The sequence below is a fragment of the Crocuta crocuta genome, unplaced genomic scaffold (genome assembly GCF_008692635.1).
Source record: "Crocuta crocuta isolate KB4526 unplaced genomic scaffold, BGI_CrCroc_1.0 scaffold299, whole genome shotgun sequence".
NCBI lineage: Eukaryota > Metazoa > Chordata > Mammalia > Carnivora > Hyaenidae > Crocuta > Crocuta crocuta.
The window spans coordinates 3,213,240-3,238,556 of NW_027532747.1; the positions used below are offsets into that span (position 1 = coordinate 3,213,240).

The window sequence follows — 25,317 nt, forward strand, 5'->3', positions numbered from 1 at the left end:
CCCGCCCGCGCCCCCTTCCTTCCTTCCTTCCTCCCTCCCTCCCTCCCTCCCTCTCTCTCTCCCCGCCGCCGCCCGGCGCCCGGGCGAAGGCTGTGTGGCCTCTGTGTTCCGCTCTCCAAACGTCAGGTGCTCCCGGGGACCAGCCCCTGCTTCCCTCTCTCACTTTCCAGTTATAAAAACAGGCGTTGAAAATAGGTCATCTCTCTGCCTACGCGCCCTGGCCGTGGTCCACACGCTCGGCGCCCTACTAGGGAGAAGAATTCGGTGCTTTGGAGTTTGTCATTCCGGCCCTTAAACTCTTTCTCCTCTTGGCTCCGCCGGGCGCCGCGACTCCGCCTTTGCCTCGCTTGTGCTCGGGGCCCGGGAGCCACCGGGTAGCGGCCTCGCCCCCGCCGCGTAGCCGCACGTGCAGGATCGCCTTCAGGGTGTTGCTTGGCGATCCCAAATGAGGGTCGCGTTGTTTCAAAAGCAGAAGTGCTTTTGAAGTCTGTCGACAGGTGACTTTTGCTTTCAAGACCTTATGAGGAGCTCATCGTTGAGCGATGAACCTGCTCCTAGCTTGATTGTGGGTGTTGATTACACAGCTGTATGCGATTGTCACAACTCGCAGAACGGGACCCTGAAAAGTGAATTTTATCGTGTCTAAACGATACGTCTCCGTCCCCTGTTTTTCTTCTCAGTTGACCCCACTGGTATTTTAAAGTTGAAATGGTCAGTAATAATCCTGGAGAGGTTTTTCTTGCCATTTTAAGTGAATGCATGTAACTCAAGAATATAGCAAAATAAAAGCAGCTTTCCACGGTTAAAGTTGGGCAAGACTTGCTTGAACCATGATATATTGTGTCTATGCAGGCTACTGTGTGTGCAGTCCCGCCTTTGACCAAATTAGTCCCAGGGGCTGCTGTGATTGATATTCTGGTCAGGTTCCAACAGTTTAAGGAGGAGGAGTTTTTTTCTCTGGCCCCAGAAAGTAGTTGCAAAGCCAAGTTCTCAAATACAGAACAACCTCTTTATTGGGATTCCAAACCTCAGTTTTTAGCCTTCGGCTGCCCGTTTCTGCCTGCCCTCCTTTCAGCCTATTCAAAATTGTAAGCTGACGTCCGAAATGCTCCTCTATCCTGAGAGGGTAATTGCTGCTTCCCATCTCTTCCTCAGTTTGCTGACCTCTCTTGGTGCCTTTGTTCCTGGCAGTGATGTCGGACTTGAAGACTGAAACATTTCCCCAGGTGGAAATGGAAGTTTCTGTTCAGTTCTGTCAGTAAGAGTGCATGCAGTGAGATTGTCAATAAGAAAGTAACGCCTGTTGACCTTCTTTTCCACGTGACGAGCATTTAGGCCACGTGTTAAATGGTTCCAGCTTTGCTTTAAGAAGAGCTTCTGGAAAATGTAAAGGTGGCACTCATGTTTCCATTCTCAAGTTCAACCGCTGGAAAACTGGTTTCGTTAGGAGCGCTCACAGCAGCCTCCCTAACACTTGATGCTTTCGTATGTAGAAAAGCCTGACAGATGACAGCTGGAGGAATTGTCACCATCAGCACAACAGAGGCCCGCAGGGAGTGGAAGTATTCAGTAGGCAGTTACTGAGTTCAGTAAAGCCAGGGACACAGTTTCTGGCATGTGGGATGTTAGCAGACCTGGGACTAGAAATCTTACCTACAAGCTGAGTTACTCTGTGTTCCCTTTTTTTTTTTAAAAACTAGATGTCGGTTCACTTTGAGGCTTTCCAGTTTCTTAAATGTTTGAATTACATAGTCTCCTTTTTTCTTATCTCAAATCTGAAGTAGCTTTTAGAAACATGGCTAATAATATATCTTTTTTCATGTGTAGTTTGATGACTATCTTTCTTTGGGAGGTTTTTTTTTTTCCTTTAGAAACTGGTTTGCTTTGCTTCTGCCTGGTGCTTCTGGGAGGGGGGGGTGGTGGATGGGGAGAGTTTCAAGTACGTCTCCTCTCTTTGTACCTAAGTCCTGGGAATGGAGCCATGATCTTGTTCCCCCATTAGAGGGACAGGAGTCATTTACTACTGTGGCATGAAACTTTTTTTTTTTTTAACAGAACAGTGAATATCTTTATTCTTCTGTCACTTTGCAAGTTGCTTGTGGCCAGTTGTGTTCTCAAATCGCTAACCTTATATTTGGGCCCGTTTTATCATTGACGAATATTTTGATTTGCTGTGCATCCTTTTGCTATAGTCGTAGATGTGTTTATCTTGGATATCAGTTCATTCTGAGCCCTGTTAAACCAGTTAAGAGTAATAGACTAAGGATTCCTTGCCTTTACATCTTGCTAGTTTCACTTCTCTTGCGTTTGCAGGTGTATCTTGACAATTGACCTTAGTACTTTGGATTTCCTGACATCATCCTATTTTCCTCTTTCATAAAATTGGAGATTTTCAATATTTTGATCTGGAAATACAATTAATGTGCATAATATTCATTAAAGTAAAATAAATTTCTTTTTTTTTTAATAGTTTATTGTCAAATTAGTTTCCACATAACACTCAGTGCTCATCCCCACAAGTGTCCTCCTCCATGCCCATCCCCCCCTCCCCCCACATCCATCAGTCCTCAGTTTTTGTCAGCATTCAAGAGTCTCTCATGGTTTGCTTAAAGTAAAATAAATTTCTAAGAAAATATTCATGTATATTTTTTCTACTACAAAGGAGTTGAGACTTTTTTTTTTTAATGTTTTATTTATTTCTAGGAGAGAGAGACAGCGTAGCAGGGGAGGGTCAGAGAGAGAGGGAGTCACAGACTGAAGCAGGCTCCAGGCTCTGAGATGGCAGTCAGCCCAGAGCCCGACGCGGGGCTCGAACCCATGAACCGCGAGATCATGACCCAAGTGAAAGTCGGACGCTTAACTGACTAAGCCACCCAGGCGCCCCGGAGTTGAGACTTTTTGTAAAGTCACTTGATAATGTTATGTAAAGAAAGCTTAGTTAGCAGAATTGGGAAGATTAGAAGTCCTACTTTTGTTGTTAAATTCATCCAGTAACGCAAGCCAGAGATTAGCTGTGTGGACTCTATTTCCTCTAGGTTTTAGAAAGAAACAGCTGTGAATCAAGAGGTGCGAGCACAAGTGTTCACAATTTGCAACTGAAATAAATTTGAATGGAAGAAAAATGATTCTAAATGATTATGAAAGTCAAATACCAAAGTTAAGACTTTGAAGCTATTTGTTTCTTATTCTAGTACTTTCTAAGTAGAAGTTAATTAATAACCAGGATAAGCCCAAACACACTTGGCTGACAGTGGACGACAAGCCCAACCCTGAAGTTAAGCTTTCGAGAGGGATCTGAGTGATACTCATTACTAAGTCAAGTGAGATGGTAACCTGTTACTTGTCTTAGCTGCAGGGATGGGGATGTGGAGGGTAGGCAGGGAAGAGGAAGAGAGCAGGAAGATTATGCTTTCATTCTGTTTTAGAAGGACTAAAGCATTGTCCAGAGAATGGATTCAGGGGTCTACATAGAACTCTTAAAAATATGCTCTGTTTTAGGCTCATTACCTGTCTATGCTCCTGAGTGTCACTGTACACATTTTTAGGACATAGTTCGTTAGGATTTAACAAGGTCTAAACAGCTCCATGGCCAAGTGACTTAAGACTGAGCTTTCAGTCTCAGTAGATAGGCCCGACTCTTCAATATCAATAATTTTCCAGTGAACACAGTTAAAAGAAAGTGAGGATTAGTGTTGAAAAATACTCATTAAAGTTGCTTTTCCATACTCACTAACGATTAATAAAGTTTTCCATTTGTTGATTGTAAGGACTTAGCATTGCTATGCGTCATAGTCATCTAAATGGTTTCTGCAGTTCCTTGACACGGGTGTGGGCCCTGCACAGATCAAGGTGGGAAGTGTGGGCCTGGGCAGAAGTTTACGTGGAAGTCTCACAGTTAAGCTGAGGCAACTCCCACTTGTTTGGATGAAGGCTAGCAGGATGGCTCTGTAGTTTTAAAAGCCCAAAGAGGTCAAACCTTTACGTGACGTGTTTTTACTATAATAAGGGAATGGTGTTATTTGGCACTTCAGAGGCGGTGACCAACCTGCCAGGCCTTCGCAAGCACGTGGGTTTTGAGGTGAATCCATGAAACACTCTCGAGCATCAATCAAGTGTGTTGGTGAGGCTGGGCCGCCAACCGAGTCTTCCTCTTGTGTGGAATTTATTACCCTCTTTCCATTTCAGCTTCCTCACCTGTCAGGTGGGTATAATTCTATCTTCGTCTATTGTGTAAAATGCCTCCCTCGGTTTATGGCATAGGCAGTGCCCAAATGATGCAGGTATGATGCAGACGGTCGTGTTGGGGACCGGCTGTAGCACTTTGTGTGTGGCAGGGAACGATGATTTCAGTGGCCTGGAGACAAATGGCGACAGCATGAAAACTGCATTTAGGTCCAGACACTCACTTGATACAGCACGTCTCTCTGGCGGAAAATCGGTTTGTGTAACAAAGGTTTCAGTTGATTATCGTTTTGTCCTGAAGGCTGTGGGACTGTGTGTCACTCATCTGTGCACTTCAGATGAGATACGCAAGAAATGTGCACTGAACAAGTGAATGCACTCCTTTGTTTACTTGAGTCTTAGAGAAGCCAGGGCAGTCTCGGGCGTATTCCTAAGATCCCTGCGATTTGAGTTCTGGGAAGACCGGTCCCACTGAACGGTGCCCCTCTCAGAGCTGCTTAGAAGAGGTTTCGTTGCCTTGGTGGGAAAAACTGCATGGGGGTATCACATGCCTCAGTGAGTTTTGTCCACTTTGGAGAAGGGGTATGGGAAGCCTGCACAACAGAAGACTTTGTGGGGGGACAGAAAGCTGTCTTCAAAAATGTGAAGGGTAGTTGTTACTCTTTGAAAGGCAGAAGGGTGGTGGTGGGGGAACAGGTCGGAGGGGATGATGAACTTTCCAACAACGGAGTGCCGGGATGGCTCACGACCTGGAAATGCACACGCGGCTGCGGGCAGTTAGCAGCGCCGCCCGTGGGGAAACAGAGGAGCCCCCTCAGAACCTCCCTGCTGCTCCTGCCTCTCAGCAGCAGCGAGCCTCAGGTGGTGTTTCTTCTGAGTCACAACACACTCTCCCCTGCCTTGCTCCAGCGTTTTCAGACTGGGGTTTGGCAGGGGACAGCAGTGCACTTTGACAACTGTCATTGCTTCATGACCCCAGGACGGGGTATTTTAAACATGTGCGGGGTTGAGAATTCACACAGATAACCCCAAAAGTGTCTTCCAAGCCTGATCAACCACAGTTCTAGAATCTCATATCTTATGGGAGGAATGTGGGTGGTTTGAAGGTAATTTCTTGACAGATTACAGCTGTTTCTTCACTTAACATTTTTCTTTTTTCTTTTAGAAAGACATAATAGGAAATGATTATTCATGATACCAAATGAGTCTTTGCTTTATGAGAGGGTTTTTTTCAACCTCCTCTAAATAGGAGCCTCATTTTAAATGTATTTACAGTTTAATTCAACAGCAGTTTAAAACTGAAACTATTATGTATTGAAAAGTCAATCAGAAATGGTTTAAGCATTTCTAAAATTGCTGTGTAAATTAGTGGAAAATTAGCAAAAAAACGCTATAGAGAGCAAGAAACATCTGTATTTTCTTAAATCCCAAATTTGTGTATATCTACCTATCCCTATCCACCTATTTATGTGACAGCCCAAATTGTTGTGTACAGAGATGGAAATTTTACTTACATGCAATTTACAATGGCTACATTCATGGTACTTAAGTAGGTGCTGACTTGGAATTAATTCCACCTTCTCGCCCGCCTGCTTGCCTTGACTCCTTGGTACTTTTGAGTTGTGGCACATCCATACCTCCTCTGATAGGGATTGGAATGATGGATGCCAGGTGATTGCTGGGAGGGATAGTATGGCTTGAGCCTGCTAGCAGGCCCTGCTCCCGTAGGGAGGGAGCGCATGTTTCCAGTACGCGCTAGTGTCAGTTAACCTGGTGGCCTGCGGTGTGGGGACCGCGAGTTCATTATCAGTTTCAGTAGGAGAGAAAACATTGCACAGCTCAACACTTGCCAGTTTGAGAGTGCTTTCGTTTTCGAAACTAAGCCATCATCCTATAATTTGTGTCTTTAATTCAGAGTGCAGTAATCTGATCCTAATGGCCTGCCAGATATTTTAGTGAGATTCTTTGCTTCCTGCACAGAGGTTAGGCAGGCTCTCACAGTCCCTTCAAGTACATTTACAGCTGGGTGCTGAGGCGGGAGGAAGCCATAGGCCAGTTCTCCACCGCAGTCACTCTAGCTGTAAAGTTGGGTAGGTTCAGGGTATATTGAAAAACAGATGCTGGGTTAGAGCTAAAATTTTCTGGGTAAATTGCCAAATAAGTGTAATCAAAAAATGTTTATTCTGTTTGTATTTAGCTGAAAGCAACTCAGGAAAGATACAAATTTATATACTTCCCACTTAGAAAGAAACAAAAAACCCAGCTGAATCCTGCCTCTGTTCCATGTACTGAGCTAGACTTGTAATAGTTGGTAAAGTGTCTGGCATCCTCCCTCACTGTCCCCCACCCATCAGGCAAGTTGTCTAAATGTGCTTTATCTAATTTCTCCTGACTTAAAAAAATTTTTTTTTTTGTTCTTTGTTTTATTATTTTTAAGAGAAAGAGCGAGTGGGGAGGGGCAGAGAGAGAGAGAGAGAGACAGACAGAATCCAAAGCAGGCTCCAGGCTCCGAGCTGTCCCCACAGAGCCCAATGTGGGGCTCAAAACCACGGGCCGTGAGATCATGACCTGAGCTGAAGTCGGATGCTCAACCGACTGAGCCCCCCCAAGGCGCCCCGACCTGACTTTTCATTCCACCACACAGATTATGTATCGAAGATAATGTATCGCTTGGTCAAGTGGTTGTTGATTACAGATACCAGTTGCACATTAGTTAGCCATTGATATAATTGAATATACCTTTTATTTTTACACTTTTCTAAGGTCTCCTTTATCTACCAAGTGGAGAGATTGTTGGTGGTTTTGCTAAATGGTTTATGGTGTCTTAAAGAGGCAGGTCTTGAGGATTCTGTAGATGGTTAAAATATCTCCACTATGGATAAAATATATCCATGGTGAAGAAGCATGGATACAAGTGAGGCTCCTAGCTTGCTGCTGTTCCTTTTCACAGATGCCCCTTCCTTTGAACGACTGTATCTGTAACTGTTTCTAGAATGCCTTTGTCTCTCGATTCTGTATTGCCTTCCTGCTGAGCTTCAAAATTTTGTCTTAAGTATTGTTTGAATCCTTTTTGTACTGTTGGGTTAGTCTCCAGGTAGTTCCATAAGAATTTATAAGTGATACCAGTTTTCAATCTAAACTTTGGGGGAAAAAAACTTTCAATTAGCATTGTACCTTTAAGGTAATTATTTGGCATTTGACTTGAGTGTGTGTGTACATGTGTGTACACAGATTTAGTTTATACTTCTTTATATTTTTCTAATATAAATTTTTGGAATAAATATTGAAGATAAATATTTGGTCTCTGTAGGAACTTGATGAATTTCTCGTAGGTGGTTTTTATCTGCTAGGGACACAAAGGCTGTCCAGGCTACCTATTTGTTCATTAGTTGAAACTTGGACACTAGCCCCAGATCAGCTGAATCACAATGAAAAGTATTCATTATGTGTAACACATTCTTAAATCATAAATGAAAAGGGCAGGTAGTTATTTCCAATCCATGATGTGGAGGAAATCTTTGTTAGCTAAAAAAGGCAGGAGGGGGTTCAATTTAGGAAACCCCTCCGACTGGATTCTAGCATCTTCTCAAACTGCATCTTGAAGTGTAGTTCTCTTTTCATTGTACTTCGTTCCTTGGCCCTCTCTAGCTCCTTCTCTTAGGTCTCTGAGGACTTGTGCAGCTGGGTCTTGGTTCCCCACCGCGTCATCCTTGAGGCCTGCAGGCCTGGCCTGCGTTTGTTTTGTGTTCCCCAGCGGCTAGTGTAGACCTGGGCATGCAGACGCAGGACAGGTAGCTCATGGGCTGCATCTATGCCCAGAGCCTGCCTCTGTGCTGGGAGTAGTACAGGACTTCAGCGTGGAAGCTGTGGGTCTGTGGTTTGATGGCTGTAGGCTCTTGGCCAAGTCACAGCCAGGTTTAAGTCCCCTGACATGGCATGGCTGTCATCAGCATGGCCTCTGCCGGCCATGGCAGGGATGTGTCTGACCAGTGCAGAGCCCTGTGTGGACACCTGTGCCCCTGGTCACAGTAGCCCACAGAGCTTCAAGCTGTGCTTGGGCCATAACCCCCCCCTTTTTTTTTTATTAGAGGTAGATTTGTTCCTGCTTTGTTGCTTTCTGAGAGACCAGAAACATTTAAAAGTTTTGGATTTGTGTTTATCAGAGACTTTTCTACTGTGAAAGACATACTAAAGCTTTTCTAACAAACTATGGACTCCTGAAAGAAACCATTTTTTAACTTCAAGGGTGAATTCTAAATATTTTATGTATATATAAAAATTTATATTTTTCCTTCTAAGAATTTTCTTAGTTCTTTAGTAGCAGTAGATAAATATTTAGCGAATGTTGCATTTTGACTGCCGTTTTATTCGCTGGTGGGAGCATATATGGAAATGGTGCTTTGACACAAAATCGTACTGTTGTGACAGGAAACAAATCTTACCCACGGGTAATGCTAACATATCCAAAATGATCTCCAAAGATTTTCTTTCATTCACCAAATATGTGACCCTCATCTGTGTCCATGGCGCTGTATTATACCCTATAGGTAATTTAGAGATGGAAGCTTTGTCTTATTTCTGTCACAAGTGTGTCACATGGGTGCATAAATGCCGTAGACTGCAGTAGGCAAGGCCGTTAGGCTCTGGAGCTGGGCTGTGGCAGCGCAGGGAGGGCGACCACAGGTGAGGTGGGGCCTTAAGCCAAGACCTAGACACACGTGTTCACTGTGGGGTAAAGGCACATAGGCCTCAGTGATGGAGAAGAGTATGGATCAGGGAATGACAGCCAGGCCAGCGACTGAGGGAGGGCAGCATGCAGGGAGCTGGCAGATGGGGTCCGAGCCTGATGGTCTTTGGGGTGAAAACAAGTAAATGTGGGGCTTCTGCCTTCTGGGTATACTTTTAGTTAGGGGTGCCCTACAGAGATTAGAAGAACTGGTGCCAGACCACATCTGATCTAGAAGTGGGTGAATGTTATAGACATTGATGGCTGTGCAAGTTCAGAAGATTGGCTGCTGGGCTGGAGAACTGGGTACTGAGAACCCCACCCTTCAGAGTCCCGAGTACCTGGGGGACCCTGGGTGGCTCAGTCAATTAAGCCTCTGGCTCTTGATTTTGATTCTTGATTTTGACTCTTGGTCTCACGGTTCATGAGTTCGAGCCCTGCATTGGGCCTCATGCTGACAGCACAGAGCCTGCTTTTGATTCTCTCTCCTCTGTTCTCTTTGCCCCCTCCTCCTTCCTTGCCTTTCTCTCTCTCTCTTTCTCTCAATCAATAAATAAACTAAAAAAAAAAAAAAGAATCCTCAGTTCTTCATGCAAGCTGAAGGCTCAGCAACAAGGCCATGACCATGCCTGATTCAGTGCACGGGTCCCCAGTGCTGTGGGGGCTCCCAGACAGAGCAAGTCTAGGGCCGCTGGGGAGCTTTCCAGGAGGAAGTCAGTGCAAACCCATTTTCTGGGAGAACAGATTAAACCCTGGCCTGGACCTTTGACCCTGTGCCCTAAAGAGGTACTGTTCACTGGAGACAGGACAGAAAACCCTCCCACCTTAATTAAGATGAAGTGAGTTAATGCCTGTATGTAAGATTCTTACTGCCTCTCCTGAGCAAGCAGCTTTCTCTCCATTAGGGTCTATATCTCTGTGGGAGGGAAACACTCCAAAAAGAGTCGCAAAAGACTGAATCTCCAGGTAATCCAAGACATTAGCATCTGTTAATCACCTTGAACTTGACTCGTTCTCACTGACTTTCATGGCTTCAATCTATGAAATTAATAGAGGAGCCTAGAATTTCCTCAAGGACATTGGGATGTTTTGGCTGAGTCTTGAAGCTAGTGAAATATTTTGCCAGGAGATGAGTAAAGGGTAGTGGAGGGTAGTTTCTTTGCAGAAAACGGGGAGAATGAGTGTATCCCTGGAGTGTGCTGTGTGAAGGGAGCCAGGTGACATGAGATGTGAAGGACCTTGAGGGCTGTGCTGGGGAGGTGGGACCACCTGTGAGCTGTGTAAAGACCTTGCGTGGAGCAAAAGAAGCCTACGTATTATGTGAAGTTCAGGAACAGAGAAAACAAAGTATGATACTAGAGTCAAAATGCCGGTCCCTTGTTGGGGTCAGCTCTGACTGGGAACGCGCCAGGGAAGCTGTGTGGGTGCTGGATGTGTTGATACCTTGCTCAGGGTGGTGGCTGAGCACTTACCAAGCACTTTCTATCTCCATCTGTAAAGGCCAGCTGCCCACCTGTGCTGGGGAAGGGGCTTGGAGGCAGGGAGATGAAGCCATAAGGGTAGAAGGAACTGGAGGTGAAGGTCTTACCTGGTTTTGGCTTCGGTGACTGTTCCTATAATCATGCCCCCCCGCCCCGGGCCTTTGAAGAGTAGACTCCACATACCTGTTCTCCCTGGTGCTAATTAGTGGATGTGTTTGGAAATTCGGCCTGCCTTGTATTCCTACTCCTATTACTCATTTCTAAAAGCCAACAGTTTTCTGGCTTGAGGGAAAGAAATCACAAGAACAACTGAGTGTCAAGTATCCAAGGGTAGGGTATTATTGCCACAGGAATCTATTGTGTTTTCAAATCATTGTGACCAGATATTTAGTGGTCTCTCACCTGCAGCGGGAATTAGACATTATCTTAAATGTTCTGAGGAGACAGAAACTTGGGTAGGAGCTTCAGCAATACAGCTTTTGACCCAAGAAGTGCCCAGGGAGGGACTTCTTTTCCCTGGGAGCTCATGAGCACCGTATGCAGAGAGCCTGCTTTGTGCTGGGCTCTGGGGCTGGGTGTTGGGGACACAAGTAGACATAGGACACGGTGCCTCAAGGAGCCTGTGATCCAGGAGGAAAGCAGGTGTGAGCAGGGCGTCCAGTGCCCCGAGAGCCAGCAGCGGGAGAAGTGGTACAGGGAGGGGCTCTTACAGCGAGGAGGGTCACGGAGGCTGTAGAGGGGGTGCCTGGGCAGGGCTCTTAGAGGAGGCAGGTCACTGCACAAGCGGCGCAAGTATTGCAGGCAAGGGGGGAGGCAGGCGAGGCAGAGGGACAGGGCATAGAGGTGTGTGACGACACCTGTCTGAGGGACTGGGTGTCCTTGGTGTTGCTGGAGCCTAAGTGCTGGGACAGGGATGGCAGCTTGGGGCGGATTTAGGGTAGGGATGGCCTTGGGCCCAGAGACCTGTAAGGGACTCATGTTAAAATGTGAGCGAGGGGAATTCAGGAGGGGGCGGGAGCAGGTGGCCCTCGGCCTGTGGGCCGTCGGCAGGGTGTTGCTGGGTATCAGGTCTGGAAAGACCTTTCAGCCCTCCCGCCCCCTGCAGCGCCCCGTGCTTTTGCCCTGCGTTTCAGCAGAGGCAGCGGGGCAGTGGCCCAGCTCCGGAGTCAGGCAGATCCGAGTTCCAGTTCTGGCTGCGCCTCTTACCTGATGTGTGACCTTGGACAGAGCTGAAGGACTTCACCTTTCTGAGGGTGTCATCTAAAAGATGAGGATGGTGTCTACTGATAGAGGAAGATGAAATGAGGAGGGCTGTCCTAGCCCAGTGCCTGGCAGAGGGGGAGCACTGCACGTAAGGGTCAGTGCTGCTGTGTGCATTACTGCTCATTGTCTCAGACAGGCATCTACATGCTGGGAGTGACGGCAGTTGGGGGGTGGGGTCCCTGCAGGGGGACCCACAGGAGGTAAGGGGCTGCGGGCAGAGTGAAGAGGCCTGTGTGGTGCTGGGTCCGCACATGGTGAGGGCCGGCGCAGGGGAGCGTGGCTGTCTCAGGCTCATGTTCCCCAGGCGCTGGGGCGCCTCATCAAAGTGATGCTCTTTTTTTTTTTAATTTAAAAAATTTCTTAAAATGCTTCTTTGTTTTTGAGAGAGAATGAGTGAAGGGCGGGGGGGGACGTGGCGGGGGGGGACAGAGGACCCCAAGCAGGCTCTGTTGACTTGTAGAGAGCCCGATGCAAGGCTCGGACTCACGGCCTGTGAGATCATGACCTGAGCAGAAGTCGGATGCTTAATTAACTGAGCCACCGAGGCACCCCAAAGTGATGTTCTTAAGTTGTTTGGAGCCTTGCCAGCAGGGCTGAAGGGAAAGGCCAAGCAGGCCCACCACTCACGGTGGCCAGTTCCTATGGCTCTTCCTACAGAGCTGTATTTGGAAGCGTGATTAAAGTCCTTTCTGGGGGGGAGGGTGTGGATGGGTAAAATAGAGGAAGGGGATTAAAAGGTACAGGCTTCTTATGGGATAAGTAAGTCAGGGAGATGAACTACAGCACTGGGAATAGAGTTAACACTGTAACAACTTTGCCCTGGGGCAGGTGGTAGTTCTGCAGTGTATACGTGGAATCACTGTATTGCACACCTGAAGCTAAGTGGAATCACTGTATTGCACACCTGAAGCTAATACAATATGTACGTCAACTGCACTTAAAAAAAAAGCAAAGAATACAAAAAAATCACCCTAAAAATATCTTTCTTTCTAGACATCTGGATAGTTTTAGTTATTTGTAGTCAGGGTCAGTGGTTCCCACCGGACATGCCCTCCGTGGACAGAGAGCCCAAGATGCAGAGAAGAACGAAGGCTGTGCCTTCGCTTGTGGCCGTGAGCAAGTGGCAAGTGCACGTGGGGAGAGTTACTCTCAGAAGTTAGTCCTTAAGTTCAGGAAAAGGTGTTTAAGCTCTTCCTCCTTCCGACCCCACCCCCCCCAGCCCCCATTTTATTTTCTTTGTTTTTTTTTTTTTTCTGCTTTTGATCTCAAGGCAACTAATTCTTTGCTGCAAAAGTTTTAGGTATTTTTACCGGTTCTCTTTGATTCCAGGATGCCATACACTGTGTATTGCACACTGTTGAAGAAGATTTATTAGGTACATAAAGTTACACATTGTTATTCCACGTGTTAGATACATTAGAGAAGAAACCTACCCAAGCCCCTAAGGCATGCGGGTTTCTGTTATTGTAGCACCTGTTATTGTAGCACGTGGGCCATATTTGCCTGGCTTCCCTCCCGATGAGGTCAGGGATGATCTGTACAGGGGAGAGTGTGACTTTTAAACCTTTTGTCCCATCCCTCGTCTCCACACTACAAGAGTCCTTTCCTTTTGTAAAAATAAATGGGACAGAGCATGCCTTCTGGTTCCCCTTTGAGGTTGAGCGTAACTTGGCAGGGCTCCATGGAGTGGCGTTGCGGTGTCGGTCATTCATCAGTGCTCGGGTCGCTGCAGTAGTGTCCTGGCTGAGTCCTCTCCCCCTCGCTGGGCTGTTGTCCCAAAGTGCTGCTCCCTGGGGGAGAAGCTTCTGGGCCAGCCTCCTCAGGGCGCTTAGGTCACAGGGAGCGACCTCTCCAGCCAGGCATGTCCCCCCTGGGTCTCCCTAGTGCCTCCCTCATTCCCGCCCTTGCCTGGGAGTTGCCGTGCCCATCCTGATCCCCTGCTTTCTTCAAGGCGCGTCTTGAGGCTCCTTGTTTTAAAGCGATTTCAGATGAGCATCTTCTCACAGACGTCTGTGCCCAGCCTGCTGTTGGTGCATTTGTGTCCCACCTGCTCTGGACTGTTGTCACGTTTCCCACATGTGAGAGGCTACCAGGCTCGTGGAGCAGGCGCTGGGGGTCCTTGTTCCAGTGGGGCGCTGCCATCGCTTTCCTGGAACGAAACCCTGGGCTTGACTTCTCCGGCGAAACCAAATGGCAGCAGTAGAGTAGGTCTCTGACGCTTCTTTGAGCTCTCAGGTGCCTTTAGCATTTGTCTGTCATATGCCGCTCATGGTATGGTTGCCGTCAACGGGCCGTGATTCTTCTAGAGCAAAGTGGGGAGAGAATATACAGGTTTTTGCGCCCGTGTGGTAGTTTGTGATGCATGTGTGGATACAGAATCTTTCTCTGTGTAGTGTCAGCGGGTAAGCGTTTTAGCGTGTACAGGAAAACCTGTGTAACTTGAAAAAGTTTCGGAGTAAAATTTGCTTCTCCTATGGTTTTCATAGGTGAAAAGGAATGAACTTTTCTTCCAGAAACTAAAGCGATTTTGTTGTTTGTTTGGGAGCTTCCAAATACTAATATTTGTAGTATTTGGAAACTTCCAGATATGGCACACATGAGGTAAGATGTTAGCATCTCGAGGCTAAACCACTGCGGTGCCGTGTGTTATTATTTGATTGGATTCTTTGGAAATGTAATACTTCTTGTCTTTTCTCTCTTCTCTGTAGTCAGAAAATGGGTAAGAAGAGTCGAGTGAAAACGCAGAAGTCGGGCACTGGTGCCACGGCAAGCGTGTGTCCGAAGGAAACCTTGAACCTGACCAGCGAGCTGCTACAGAGTAAGTTCTGCCCTAGCCTTCCCTCCCCGGTGCAGGGCCACGTGCTCAGGCCGCACGGGCTGGTCTCTGGCACGGCGGGGCAGGGAGCTGGGCACTCTTGGGCTCAGATCCCTGCGTATTAGCCACGTGAGCTGGGCAGGTTCTGGAACTTCTCTGACCCCCACTCTCCCCTTCTATAAATAAGCCTGGGGATATCAGCAGTGGGTAGAGATGAACGGGGCCCGGGTGAAACTGTGAACGTGAAGCCTCTCTAGCGCNACAGCAGTGCAAGGCGAGCGTGCCAGGCCTCCCAGGGAGCAAACTTTGGACCTCTCCTCCCTTGTCAGAATGGCTCCCCTTTACTTTTAGTGATTCGGTCATAGTTTTCCAATTCTTGGTTCATGGAAATTAAATATTATTAAGTGCCTGTACTGTAGTAAGTTAGTGTAACTTGGTAACTTCCTTTTCTAACTGTGAATTTAAACTGGTGCTATGTATGTAGGGTTGAAACTTGACTGTGGTCCCTCTATTAACTACCTTTGTCTCCTTTTCCCCTCTCTCTATATATATACACACATACGTATATATATACACACACATACACACACACACACAACTATGTTGTGTGTGTGTGTATGTGTGTGTATATATATGTATATATATGTTCCGAGTACGTGACAGGCCAACCCCAAATACACATTTAGCAGTCTCTCCCTGCCAGCAGCAGCTAGCCACTGAGTCGGGGTCAGGTCCTGCCCCAGGTGCTCCCGTGGACCCCCTGAGACCCCCACCTCCAGAGCAGTGTGGGCCCCCCCCCCATAGAGCCCTGATGTGCTGACCCCTTGCCTCCTCTGTCCCCCTACCTGACTGCAGGCGGCTTGTGTGCCGGGGCCTCAGCCGATGTTTGTTGAGGGAAGAGTGACCGGTTAGCCCTGATAGTTACAAGTCAACATGGGTGATGACTAGTTGGTGTTATTTACCACATATGCTCTTTTCCTCAGAGGACAAGGGAGGCCGTGGGAAGGGCGCTCTCTCTTTAAATGCCTACAGTTGTTTGAAAAGGAAAGTGTTTGCTGACAGGCCGGGTGCCCAGAGCACAGCCTCCAGAAACTCCCGGCACCGGTCTCCAGTGCTGGCCTTTCGCTTCTGGCCCCTGGGCCGGGGTCTCAGCGTCCTTTTTGGCCGTGACTGTGCCGTCTCCTTTCGTGACTCCCCCGGAGTGCTTAATATAGAGCCTTATGGATGTGAAATTGTCCTTATGTCCAATTTAACTGGTTCCTTTAAAGAGCCATTGTTCTAGGGCTTAACTAGAAGGAAATGTTGACTTTTAAGGTTACCTTTTATTTTTTATCCTCTAGAAGCGTTTTCAGGGAAACACTTTGCATTTTAGCCTAGCTTTTGAGATTTCTCCCTGTATAAGTCCATTCTGAGGAAAATCTTTCAGAGCAGCAGAGTGAGGTGGCTGCAAGGTCAGTGCCCACACTTAAGTACAGGGGTCCCAGGTTAATAACCATGTGGGTGCTTTCAGGGGGTGTATGTGCTTTGAAAAGTACACTTGATTTAAACCTGTCACGTTTATCATTGTGGCTGTGGTACCTTTGTCCTTTAAAAGTCAACCAGCAGAGGGGGCACCTGGCTGGCTCAGTTGGTGGAAGCCTGCGACTCTTTACTCGGGGACGTAAGCTAAAGCCCCACAGTGAGCGTGAAGCCTACTTTAAAAAAATGGTATGGGCGCCCAGGGAGCTCCGTTAGCTCAGCGTCTGACTCTTGGTTTCAACTCAGGTCATGATCTCACAGTTCGTGGGTTCGAGCCACGCATTGGGTTCTGCACCACCATTGTGGAGCCTGCTTGGGATATTCTCTCTCCCTCTCTCTCATTGTCCCTCCCCTGCTCGCTCCCTCTCTGTCTCTCCATCCTCTCTCAAAATAAATGAATAAACTTAAAAAAAAAACATTGAGAACAAATTAAAAGTAAACCAGCAGCAATAACGGAAACCAAACCCTCTTTGTACTGAAGACTAACTGGCCAAGTAGAAAGCAAGCAGGGTTTGAGTGCTGCGGCTTTTGTGTTCCAGAATGCAGTAGCCCCGCGCCCGGCCCTGGCAAGGAATGGGAAGAGTATGCGCAGATCCGGTCTCTCGTCGAGAAAATACGGAAAAAACAAAAAGGTACATTTTCTAGAACAAGAATCGTATTTTAATAAAGTCACGGAGAGCGGGTCACAGGTCCGGAAGGTTTTGAGGGTAGTGGAGGACCCGGGGTCCTTCCTGCTATGGAAGGTCACTGTGAAGGGGCCTGGAGTTAGGGGGCGATGCACTGGGAAGCCGTCCCAGGAGCTCTCCTGTTTCTGAGGTGTGGCTGCCGCCTTTGGAAGAAGTAAGAATGTTCAGCTGTAGGGGAAGAGGGTTCGTGTCTAGGGGCTAAAATGACACAACTTTTATTTATTTTTATTTTATGAAATATCTATGTAGAGCTGTTTGTTTTTCCATAGTGTGTTTCCTTTGGGGTTTGAGGTCGGTACCTGATGCCATGAGTGATCGACACACAAATACACACCGCTTAAAGGCAAACGATGAACTCAAACAAATCTCAGTTAAATCAGAGGTGAAGTTATATGTCTGAAGCTGTGTTTTCACAGGGTGTATTCAGTAGGTGTCTGAGTGATTCTCAGCCAGGCCGGCGATGGGGCCAAGTGTCAGTTTGAGAAAGCCTATTCAATATGCCTATTGTTTTTGTTCTGTTAAGCGCAAAAAATAAAGATTGGTATGCAGGGCCGCATGGAAGGTGGAAGGGAAAACACAAGGAGCCTGCCTTTCAACGGGTGAGAAGACCCTTCTTGGACCCCCATTTGTACATACGGCCCTGAACATGGATCAGGATTGTTTCTCTATTTGCTCTCGGTAGTGGTAGTTTTACTGCTCTCCTGTGGACTTCAGCGCATGTACAGGCTTCAGGTTAGATGGTCTCAAACCCGAGACGATGACCCATCCCTTCGTAATGTGTTTATTTGCCCCAGATGGTGGCCCGTGCTGACCCTGGCTCAGCCCATCTGTAGCTGAACGTGTTTCGTGCATCCTGGGCGCATGTTGTCAGCAGAGACTGCTAACTGACTGACACGGAGGTTAGGGCATTCCGGGGTCCTCAGCGAAGAGGGACTTGCATCCTAGCACATCCATGATATGGCCTCCTCCATGTCTGCTGTGCTGCGTCCCGCTTCACAGACACAGGGGACTTTGACCGTGTCATGGTGATGCGGCCCCAGGCACCCGGGCTGGGCTCCACACCTGCTCCTCACATTTGCGAACCTCCCATTCTTCTCCCTTTATGCATCAGATAAGCAGTGGTTTCCCCTGGCTTTGGAAAAAAGCATGGCTTTTCATGTCTTTGAATATTTCAAACTTGCCTAAAAGTCTAAAAAATCATATGATAATGCCGAGGAATCTCCTACCCAGACTGGATCGGTCCCCCAAGCCACGTTCTCCCTCCTTCCCGCCTGCTGGTCTGACCCTGTCCCTCCCTCCATCCTGTTTTGTTTTCATTATTTGTTTTTAAGAAACATGCTCTGCAGTCAGAGCTGAAGCCCCATGCTTCTGTCGCATTCCCTTCTCACCCTCGTTGGGAGTGTGTCTTTGCTGAGAACTTTTTTCCACTTCACGTATAACCTCATAAAAATATATGGTCGTCAGTGGTATTTTAAAAATTCGCATAAATGGCATCAGACCACTTGAGTTTTTAGAAATACGCTGTTATATTCTGTTTTATTTGTGGTGACGTGTATGTTCCGCCTCATCCAGATCGCTGGACAGAGTTGTGCAGGGCCGTCCAGTCCTGGGCTGTTAGGACCCGGCCCGCAGTGCCCGGCCCTGCACACACCTCCTGTGCCCATGCCAGCCACCGATTTCGGTTTCCCTGGCGATTTTGCTAATGCGAAGCCGCACATGAGCCCTGGCACGCTGGGCTCCGTGGGGGGACGGGGGCTGCCCTTACAACTGAGGCCGAGAAGCCCCCCGCCCGTGCGCCACCCCCAGGAGCCCCGCAGTCAGCAGTCCTGTGTCAGCAGGCGCTTCCCTTTGACCGACTGCGGCCTAGGGTTGTGGTGCGTTTTTGTCACGTGTCAGGTTACTACTGGGACTCTTTGCTGATTAGGTTTGTTGTTCTGTTTTTCTTGTGATTTCTCCTTTTGCCCACGTGTTATTTAGAAGTGTCCCGTTTAACTTCCAAATATTTGGGGATTTTTGAGGTCTTTTCCTTTTGTTGATTTGTAATTTGATGATGCTGTAATCAGAGAACATTGTATGAATTCAGCCTATTCTAATTGACTTTATTTAAAAATTTTTTAAGCCAAATTGTCTATTTTTCTAAGCTTTTCTTTTGAAGTGTTCGATTAACACGTGGCTGACGTAACATCGTGTTAGTTTCAGGCGTACGACATAGGGACTGGATCCTACACACGTGACAGAATGGCCACCTCTGTGAGTCTGGGTGCCACCTGTCCCCGGTGATGAGTTTTCATTTCAAGATTGGAGCGTTAGCACTATTTCCAGTGTGTGCTTTTTTAGCTTCCGAGCACAGAAGGAAGAACGGTCGAGGTCCTAAATGTAGCTCTTGCTTTCTACACATGGAATTGATACAGGTCTGTCTGTTACTTTCGATGGGAAAAGAGAAGACTACTTTCCCGACCTAATGAAGTGGGCCTCCGAAAATGGAGCCTCTGTCGAAGGGTTTGAAATGGTCAACTTCAAAGAAGAGGGCTTTGGTTTGAGAGCAACCCGAGACATCAAGGTGAGTTCCGATCCCTTCGTGCAGGGGGCCCTTGTGCGCCTGGATGGAGCTGCCTCGAGGCCACAGGACGTGCGGGCAGGTGTCTGGGCTTGTCCTGACGTCGGGGGCGAACAGGCAGCCTGCAGCCAGCATTCCACCGGCTGCCACCTGGTCTCCAGGCTGACCAGGGGTCTGGGAGAGCCTGGCCCAGGTTCGAGGCAGCCCCTTCTGGTCTGTCTTCCCTGGGAGCCACGCTGCTAACCAGTGACCTGGGGCAAGTCCGGTCCTGTTTTGGAGCCTCTGTTCAGAGAGCACAGAACGTGCCTCGAAGGATTTTGAGACTTGAACACAAGGATGTGGGCTCAGGTGGTGAGGAGGGGGAGCGCGCAGGGCCTGCGACAGTGTGGACGTGGGGCAGGGGTTGGGCGGTGTCGGGTGCTTACTGGTTTCGTGGAGGGGGGAACAGGGTGCTTGGCCTGGCCATGCCGCCTGCCAGAGCTGCACCGCCGGAGCTGTACAGGAGGGAAGAACAAGACACGCCTGCTCAGGGACAAATGCCTTTGCTGTGCTCTGGGTCCCTCCTTCTAGATGAAGGGGGCATCTCGACGTTCCCAGCCTCTCTCTGCCCCTCACTCCCGCCTCTCTCTCAGGAGGCATAACCTAACCCGATGATGTGGGGAGGAGGAACTGGCCTCGACCTCTTTCTTGGTGGGCGCCGATGGGCACTGTGCACCCCTCCCGCGGTGCCCTCTCCACCCTGTAAGCTTTGCAGGGGCAGCCGCACACGGGGAGGCCCGTGGGCTCCAGTTCTGCCTGCAGCTAGGTGGGGGAGTCTGTCTAATTCTGGGATTCAGTAGGTGATATTTTGGGTGACCATCTGTTGTATTCTTGTGTCTCTCTCAGTGGGTTCAGTACGGGGATGGAGGAAATCAGTGTCATTTATTTGGGCCCCTCAAACCTCAGGCAACATTTTTGGCCAAGTTGTAGTTAGCTTTTCATTGATAAAATGTCCATAAAGTGTCTACTGGTTTATTTGACACTATTAAATACCTAGCCTGTGAGTCCTCCATAGATCATTTTTATGCCCCGTCCTGCAGAGCAATCCAGGGTCTTCCTCCATGGTGCTCCTCATCGGTAGTAAAGAACAAGACACACAGACACGTAACTAAATGGTGGACTTGGGGGGGGGGCACACTAACCAGGGTGTCACACGGTCTTCTCTTGCATCAGAGGAGAAGCATCATTCGTGGGGATGCCACCCCAAGTCCCCAAGTATCTCATCTGGGGTCTGTCTTCCCTGTGTGCAGTTTTTTTTTTTTTTTTTAAGTTTTCCTGTGGTATAACTGATAAAAAAAAGTGCACACGTTTAATGTTTACATTTTGGTGGGTTGGGTGTAGGCAATACACCCACATCATCACCACAGTCAAGGCACCGCTCTGTGCGTGTTTTAAGCAACGTAGATGCACACACAGAATGTACCATTGGCAAAATGTGAGATGACACTGTGGAGAATAAATTCAGTAAACCGGAGAATATGTCTTAGAGACTTCTGCTTTTGTCATTGTGCTTTATTTTTTAATTTTTTAAGTGTTTATCCATTTTTGAGAGAGAGAGAGTGCGAGCATGGGAGGGGCAGAGAGACACGGAGACACAGAAGCCAAAGCAGGCTCCAGGCTCCGAGCTGTCAGCACAGAGCCTGACATGGGGCTCGAGCTCATGAACTGTGAAATCATGACCTGAGCCGAAGTCGGACCCTTACCCAACTCAGCCCCCCAGGAGCCCTGCATTGTGCTTTAAAGACCAGCACGCAGAGAAAGGAATGTTACTCTGGCTTCAGAAATTCAATAGCAAGAGCAATTCATATTGAAAGAGTCAAGTTTTCGTTGGAGAGAGAAATTTTGTTTCATTTTTAGAACTTAAAAGCACAGCAAATAATTAATGGTTTTGTGTGCCACCCCAAATCGCTATGTTTGCTTCAAATTAAAGTTGAAAGTCCCATTTTTTGTTTTCTCAGTGTATACAGTCAGTGTTTCTATGGGAAGTAGGATCTTAAGCCCTGCTTCTATTCATTTCACTGTACCATAAACGCTTACATTTAAAATACATATTTGATGATGAGAAATGAAGTGCTAATGTGCAACCTTAAGTAGTATTTCATGTGGAATTGGATTTCTGACCATAGATGAAGTTTGGGCTGACGATTGTTACACGTTTTGATGATTCCATGATTTTCTTATTTTTTTCCTCCTAGGCAGAAGAATTATTCTTATGGGTTCCACGAAAATTACTAATGACTGTTGAATCTGCTAAAAATTCAGTGTTGGGTGAGAATAATTTCTGACTTGTTCAAGGCAAAGTACAGACAATAAGAATATATGAAATTTTATTTTGTGGTTCTAAGGACCATATTTGGATGGTTTCTCAAACTAGTGAAATATTCCACCAAACTCGTACTGTTTTCCATGCTTTTAATCTTTGGAAGAAAGGTGCATGTTAATTTAAATATTACAAGGCTTTTCAGTTATTTCTGTAACTTTAACATCTATTTTGAATGAATACTTTTTAAAGCACTTTGTGGAACTTAACGCTGCTAACTTCTGGGTTAATTCAGGGCCCTTGTATTCTCAAGACCGGATTCTTCAAGCTATGGGAAATATCACACTAGCCTTTCATCTGCTGTGTGAGCGAGCCGACCCTAACTCTTTCTGGCAGCCCTACATTCAGACCCTCCCTAGCGAATATGATACTCCTCTCTACTTTGAAGAGGATGAAGTTCGGGACCTGCAGTCCACACAAGCCATACATGATGTCTTCAGCCAGTATAAGAACACGGCTCGGCAGTATGCCTACTTCTATAAGGTCATCCAGGTGAGTGGCTGGTCACCACTTAAATGTATGTTCAGCAGAGTGAGGAAGGAAAGTGAAATCGATGGCGTGAGTGTTCACATTTTATAACAGACACTTAAACATTGTGCTTTTTTTAAAATCTTGTATTCATCTCGGAGAGAGAGAGAGAGAGAGATACAGCGTGAGCAGGGGAGGGTCAGAGAGAGAGGGAGACAGTTTTTTTATGTTGCTGAACTGAAGCTCTGGCCCCATTTACGTCCTCCCCAACCCTCCCAGGCCCTACTTTCTTTTTTTCTTATTTTTTCAGTGTTTTTATTTATTTTTGAGAGAGAGAAACAGAGGATGAGCAGAGGAGGGGCAGAGAGAGAGAGAGAGGGGGAGATACAGAATCTGAAGCAGGGTCCAGGCTCTGAGCTGTCAGCACAGAACCCGACGTGGGGCTCGAACCCACGAACCGTGAGATCATGACCTGAGCTGAAGTTGGACGCTCAACCTACTGAGCCACCCAGGTGCCCCAACATTGTGCTTTTTAGGTTAAAAGGCATTGGGATTCTAGCCCACTGTCTCTCCTTGTACAGGAATATCACAGAAGTGTGCTTGAAGTACGATGAAGTAGGACTTCATCAGTGGCTGGTGTTGTAACCAGTGCTTGCTCCTCCCATCCAAGTACTAACCAGGCCTGACCCTGCTTTAGCTTCCGAGATCAGAGGAGATCAGGCGTATTCAGGGTGGTATGGCCGTAGATGCACTTGTTCCTAAATCGGGAAAGTCACCATACTTTTCTGTAAAGGGAAGATTATAGTGGGACTTTAGAAGCTATAAAATGTATCTAATATGAAAAACGGCTCTGTGGATAAATTTTCCTAGAAAATGAAAGCCCCTTTGTGGGTTCTCTGTGTATGTATTGACATGTATCTTATTAAATTATAGTGACAGTTCATTTACTAAATGATAAAGCTGAGTTCTTGGTGTGTTTCAAAGTGTGCCGTGTATTATATTAGTTTTTATTAGTTTTAGGTGAAAGTGTCGTATGGGAAGGTCTGTAAGCTCGTGGACATTTGAATTGCACCTAGTTGCTCCCTTCTGAGTTTTGGCACCTCAGCTGGCATTATCTTTCATTTCCTGTTGAGCAGCAGTCCGACCCGTCAGGGTCAGTGTCGCGGTTCCCTCCGGAGCTGAGATGGGGGTTGTCTCTGCCCCCAAGTCTCTCCTTTCTCTGTTGCTCAGGAATCAGCCCCTGGGCTGCGCTACCTGATATCTGGAAAGGGCGATGCTCTTGAGTTTCCCGTGATAACCAGGGCAGCCACCCAATGAGGGGTTTCCCAACCCTGAATGTCAGTAGTGCTGCGGTCGAGAAATCCTGCTTTGTGTTTATGTAGAGAGCAGAGCGTCTCGAGTACCTGCACGGTCCCAGAGTTCTTTGCTCCCGACTAATGGTCAGATGCCGGGGGCCTGCCTGCGCAGAAACGACTCAAGCTTTGTAGTGAGATGGACCTGAGTTGACACCCAGGTTCTGTCTCACACCCGACTAATGGTCAGATGCCGGGGGCCTGCCTGCGCAGAAACGACTCAAGCTCTGTAGTGAGATGGACCCGAGTTGACACCCAGGTTCTGTCTCACTTGCTGATTAAACACAGTTTGGACATACAGCGGACCCTTGAGTGGCGTGGGTCCACTCGCTCACAGTTCTTTTTGATAAATACAGCAGGGTGTTGTGACCGTATTTTCTCTTAGGATTCTGTTGATAACAGTTTCCTTTCTCCGGCTTTATTGTGACAATACAGTACATAACGTGTAACCTACAAAATACGTGTTAATTGACTGTTCATCTTATCAGTGGTGCATCCGGTCGACCGTGGGCTATGAGTAATTAGGTTTTGGGGGGAGCCAAAAGTTGTGTGTAGATTTTCACCTGGGTGTGGGTCAGCACCCCAACCCCTGCATTATTTGGGGGTCAGCCATAGGGACTTTACCCCTCTTTGTTTCTTCACCTGTGGGATGGAAACATAAGCCCAGTCTTTCAGCGTCACTAATGTCAGCGGAGGCTGGGCTGTTCGCCAGAGCACCGTGCAGTGTGGGCCTCGGTGCCTGTGGCCACGAGAGGTGCAGGCCCCTCGGGGAACATAAAGGTCGTCTCAGTTGAAGCCCCGATGTATCTGGTGCAGTGTGGTAGTCGGGGAGGCGGGCTCAGGAGCTGGCCCACGGGGTCCAAATCCTCGCAGCGACGTTAGAGCTGTGCTCTTTGGGGCATCTCTGTGCTCCTGCTTCCTTCTCTATAAATTAGGCAGGGCAGCGCCCGACTGCAGGGTGGCTCAGCAAACCACACACGAGGCGATCTGTGTGTGGCCCTTGATCCAGCAGAGTTTGCAACAGAAATTCTCGCTCCATTTGTGTTTCTGTTTTGCGTCTCATTCCTTCAGGCCGTGTCACACCGTTGTTTTAGTTTTTCATTGTTTTAAATTGCTTCTCGCCCGCACGTGCCGTGCCTTATGGACCTTAACCCTCAGCTTCCGTCCAGAAACACGCCTAGCAGCCAAGGATGATGGGGAGTATTCCCGCAAGACCAGGGACTGCATGCAGCCACAGTGACCCATTACCAGCCCCAACTGCTTCCGAGTCTCATGCTTTTGTCACTGGTGTTGTTGGCTTTGCTTCCATGTTTTAAAATATTAGCCATTCACCCAAATGTCTATGTGTCTGGGCTGGTTTTAAACCCGTGTTACATGGCATACCATAAAGTCAGGCGGCATCGTAGGAAGGCACCCAGTCTATCCTGGGACCCTACGCGTGCCGTGTGAGCCCTGAGGCCCTCTTCCTAGGGCAGGAGGACAGCTTTGCGTGTGGCCGGCACCGTTACCCCGACACCGCGGCCGGGCACGGACACTCCCTTCCCATTAGTAACCCAGGCAGTAGAAGGGAATCATCACAGGTTGAAAATACATCCTCATGCATTTTGGTGGGAAAGCTCCCAGTGAGTGGTTTCCTTGCAGTGCTGGTTGGAACAGCACAGGCTGCCCGAAAGGGGGTGAGCCGCCATGATGGCGAGGAGGGTCCAGGCCGCAGAGGTGTTTGCTGCTTTCTTGTTTTTGTTACCTTTTTAAAAATGATGGTTTGACATCAAAACCCTAGAGGAGAAAGCAGGAAACAACCTCCTTGACCTTCACCACAGCAATTTCTTATTGACACATCCCCAAAGGCAAGGGAATAAAGAGCAAAAATGAACTAGTGGGACCTCATCAAGATTAAAAGCTTTTGCACA

The 25,317-nt window shown here is 47.7% G+C and overlaps 1 protein-coding gene across 3 annotated transcripts in view; it reads left to right on the top strand.

Moving 5' to 3' along the window:
• The first annotated feature begins 4,666 nt into the window (after nucleotides 1-4,666).
• The window catches only part of SETD3 (SET domain containing 3, actin N3(tau)-histidine methyltransferase), a 73,262-nt gene continuing 52,611 nt past the window's right edge, over nucleotides 4,667-25,317 (top strand). The window contains exons 1-6 of one of the 3 annotated variants that reach the window (XM_077780907.1): nucleotides 4,667-4,737; nucleotides 14,361-14,470; nucleotides 16,525-16,617; nucleotides 19,083-19,231; nucleotides 21,463-21,535; nucleotides 21,823-22,079. In XM_077780907.1, coding sequence (XP_077637033.1) covers nucleotides 4,730-4,737; nucleotides 14,361-14,470; nucleotides 16,525-16,617; nucleotides 19,083-19,231; nucleotides 21,463-21,535; nucleotides 21,823-22,079 — 690 coding nt within the window. In that variant the 5' untranslated portion in view covers nucleotides 4,667-4,729. The remainder of the gene's footprint in view (nucleotides 4,738-14,360; nucleotides 14,471-16,524; nucleotides 16,618-19,082; nucleotides 19,232-21,462; nucleotides 21,536-21,822; nucleotides 22,080-25,317) is intronic. The other 2 variants (XM_077780908.1, XM_077780906.1) reach the window with 2 other exon arrangements.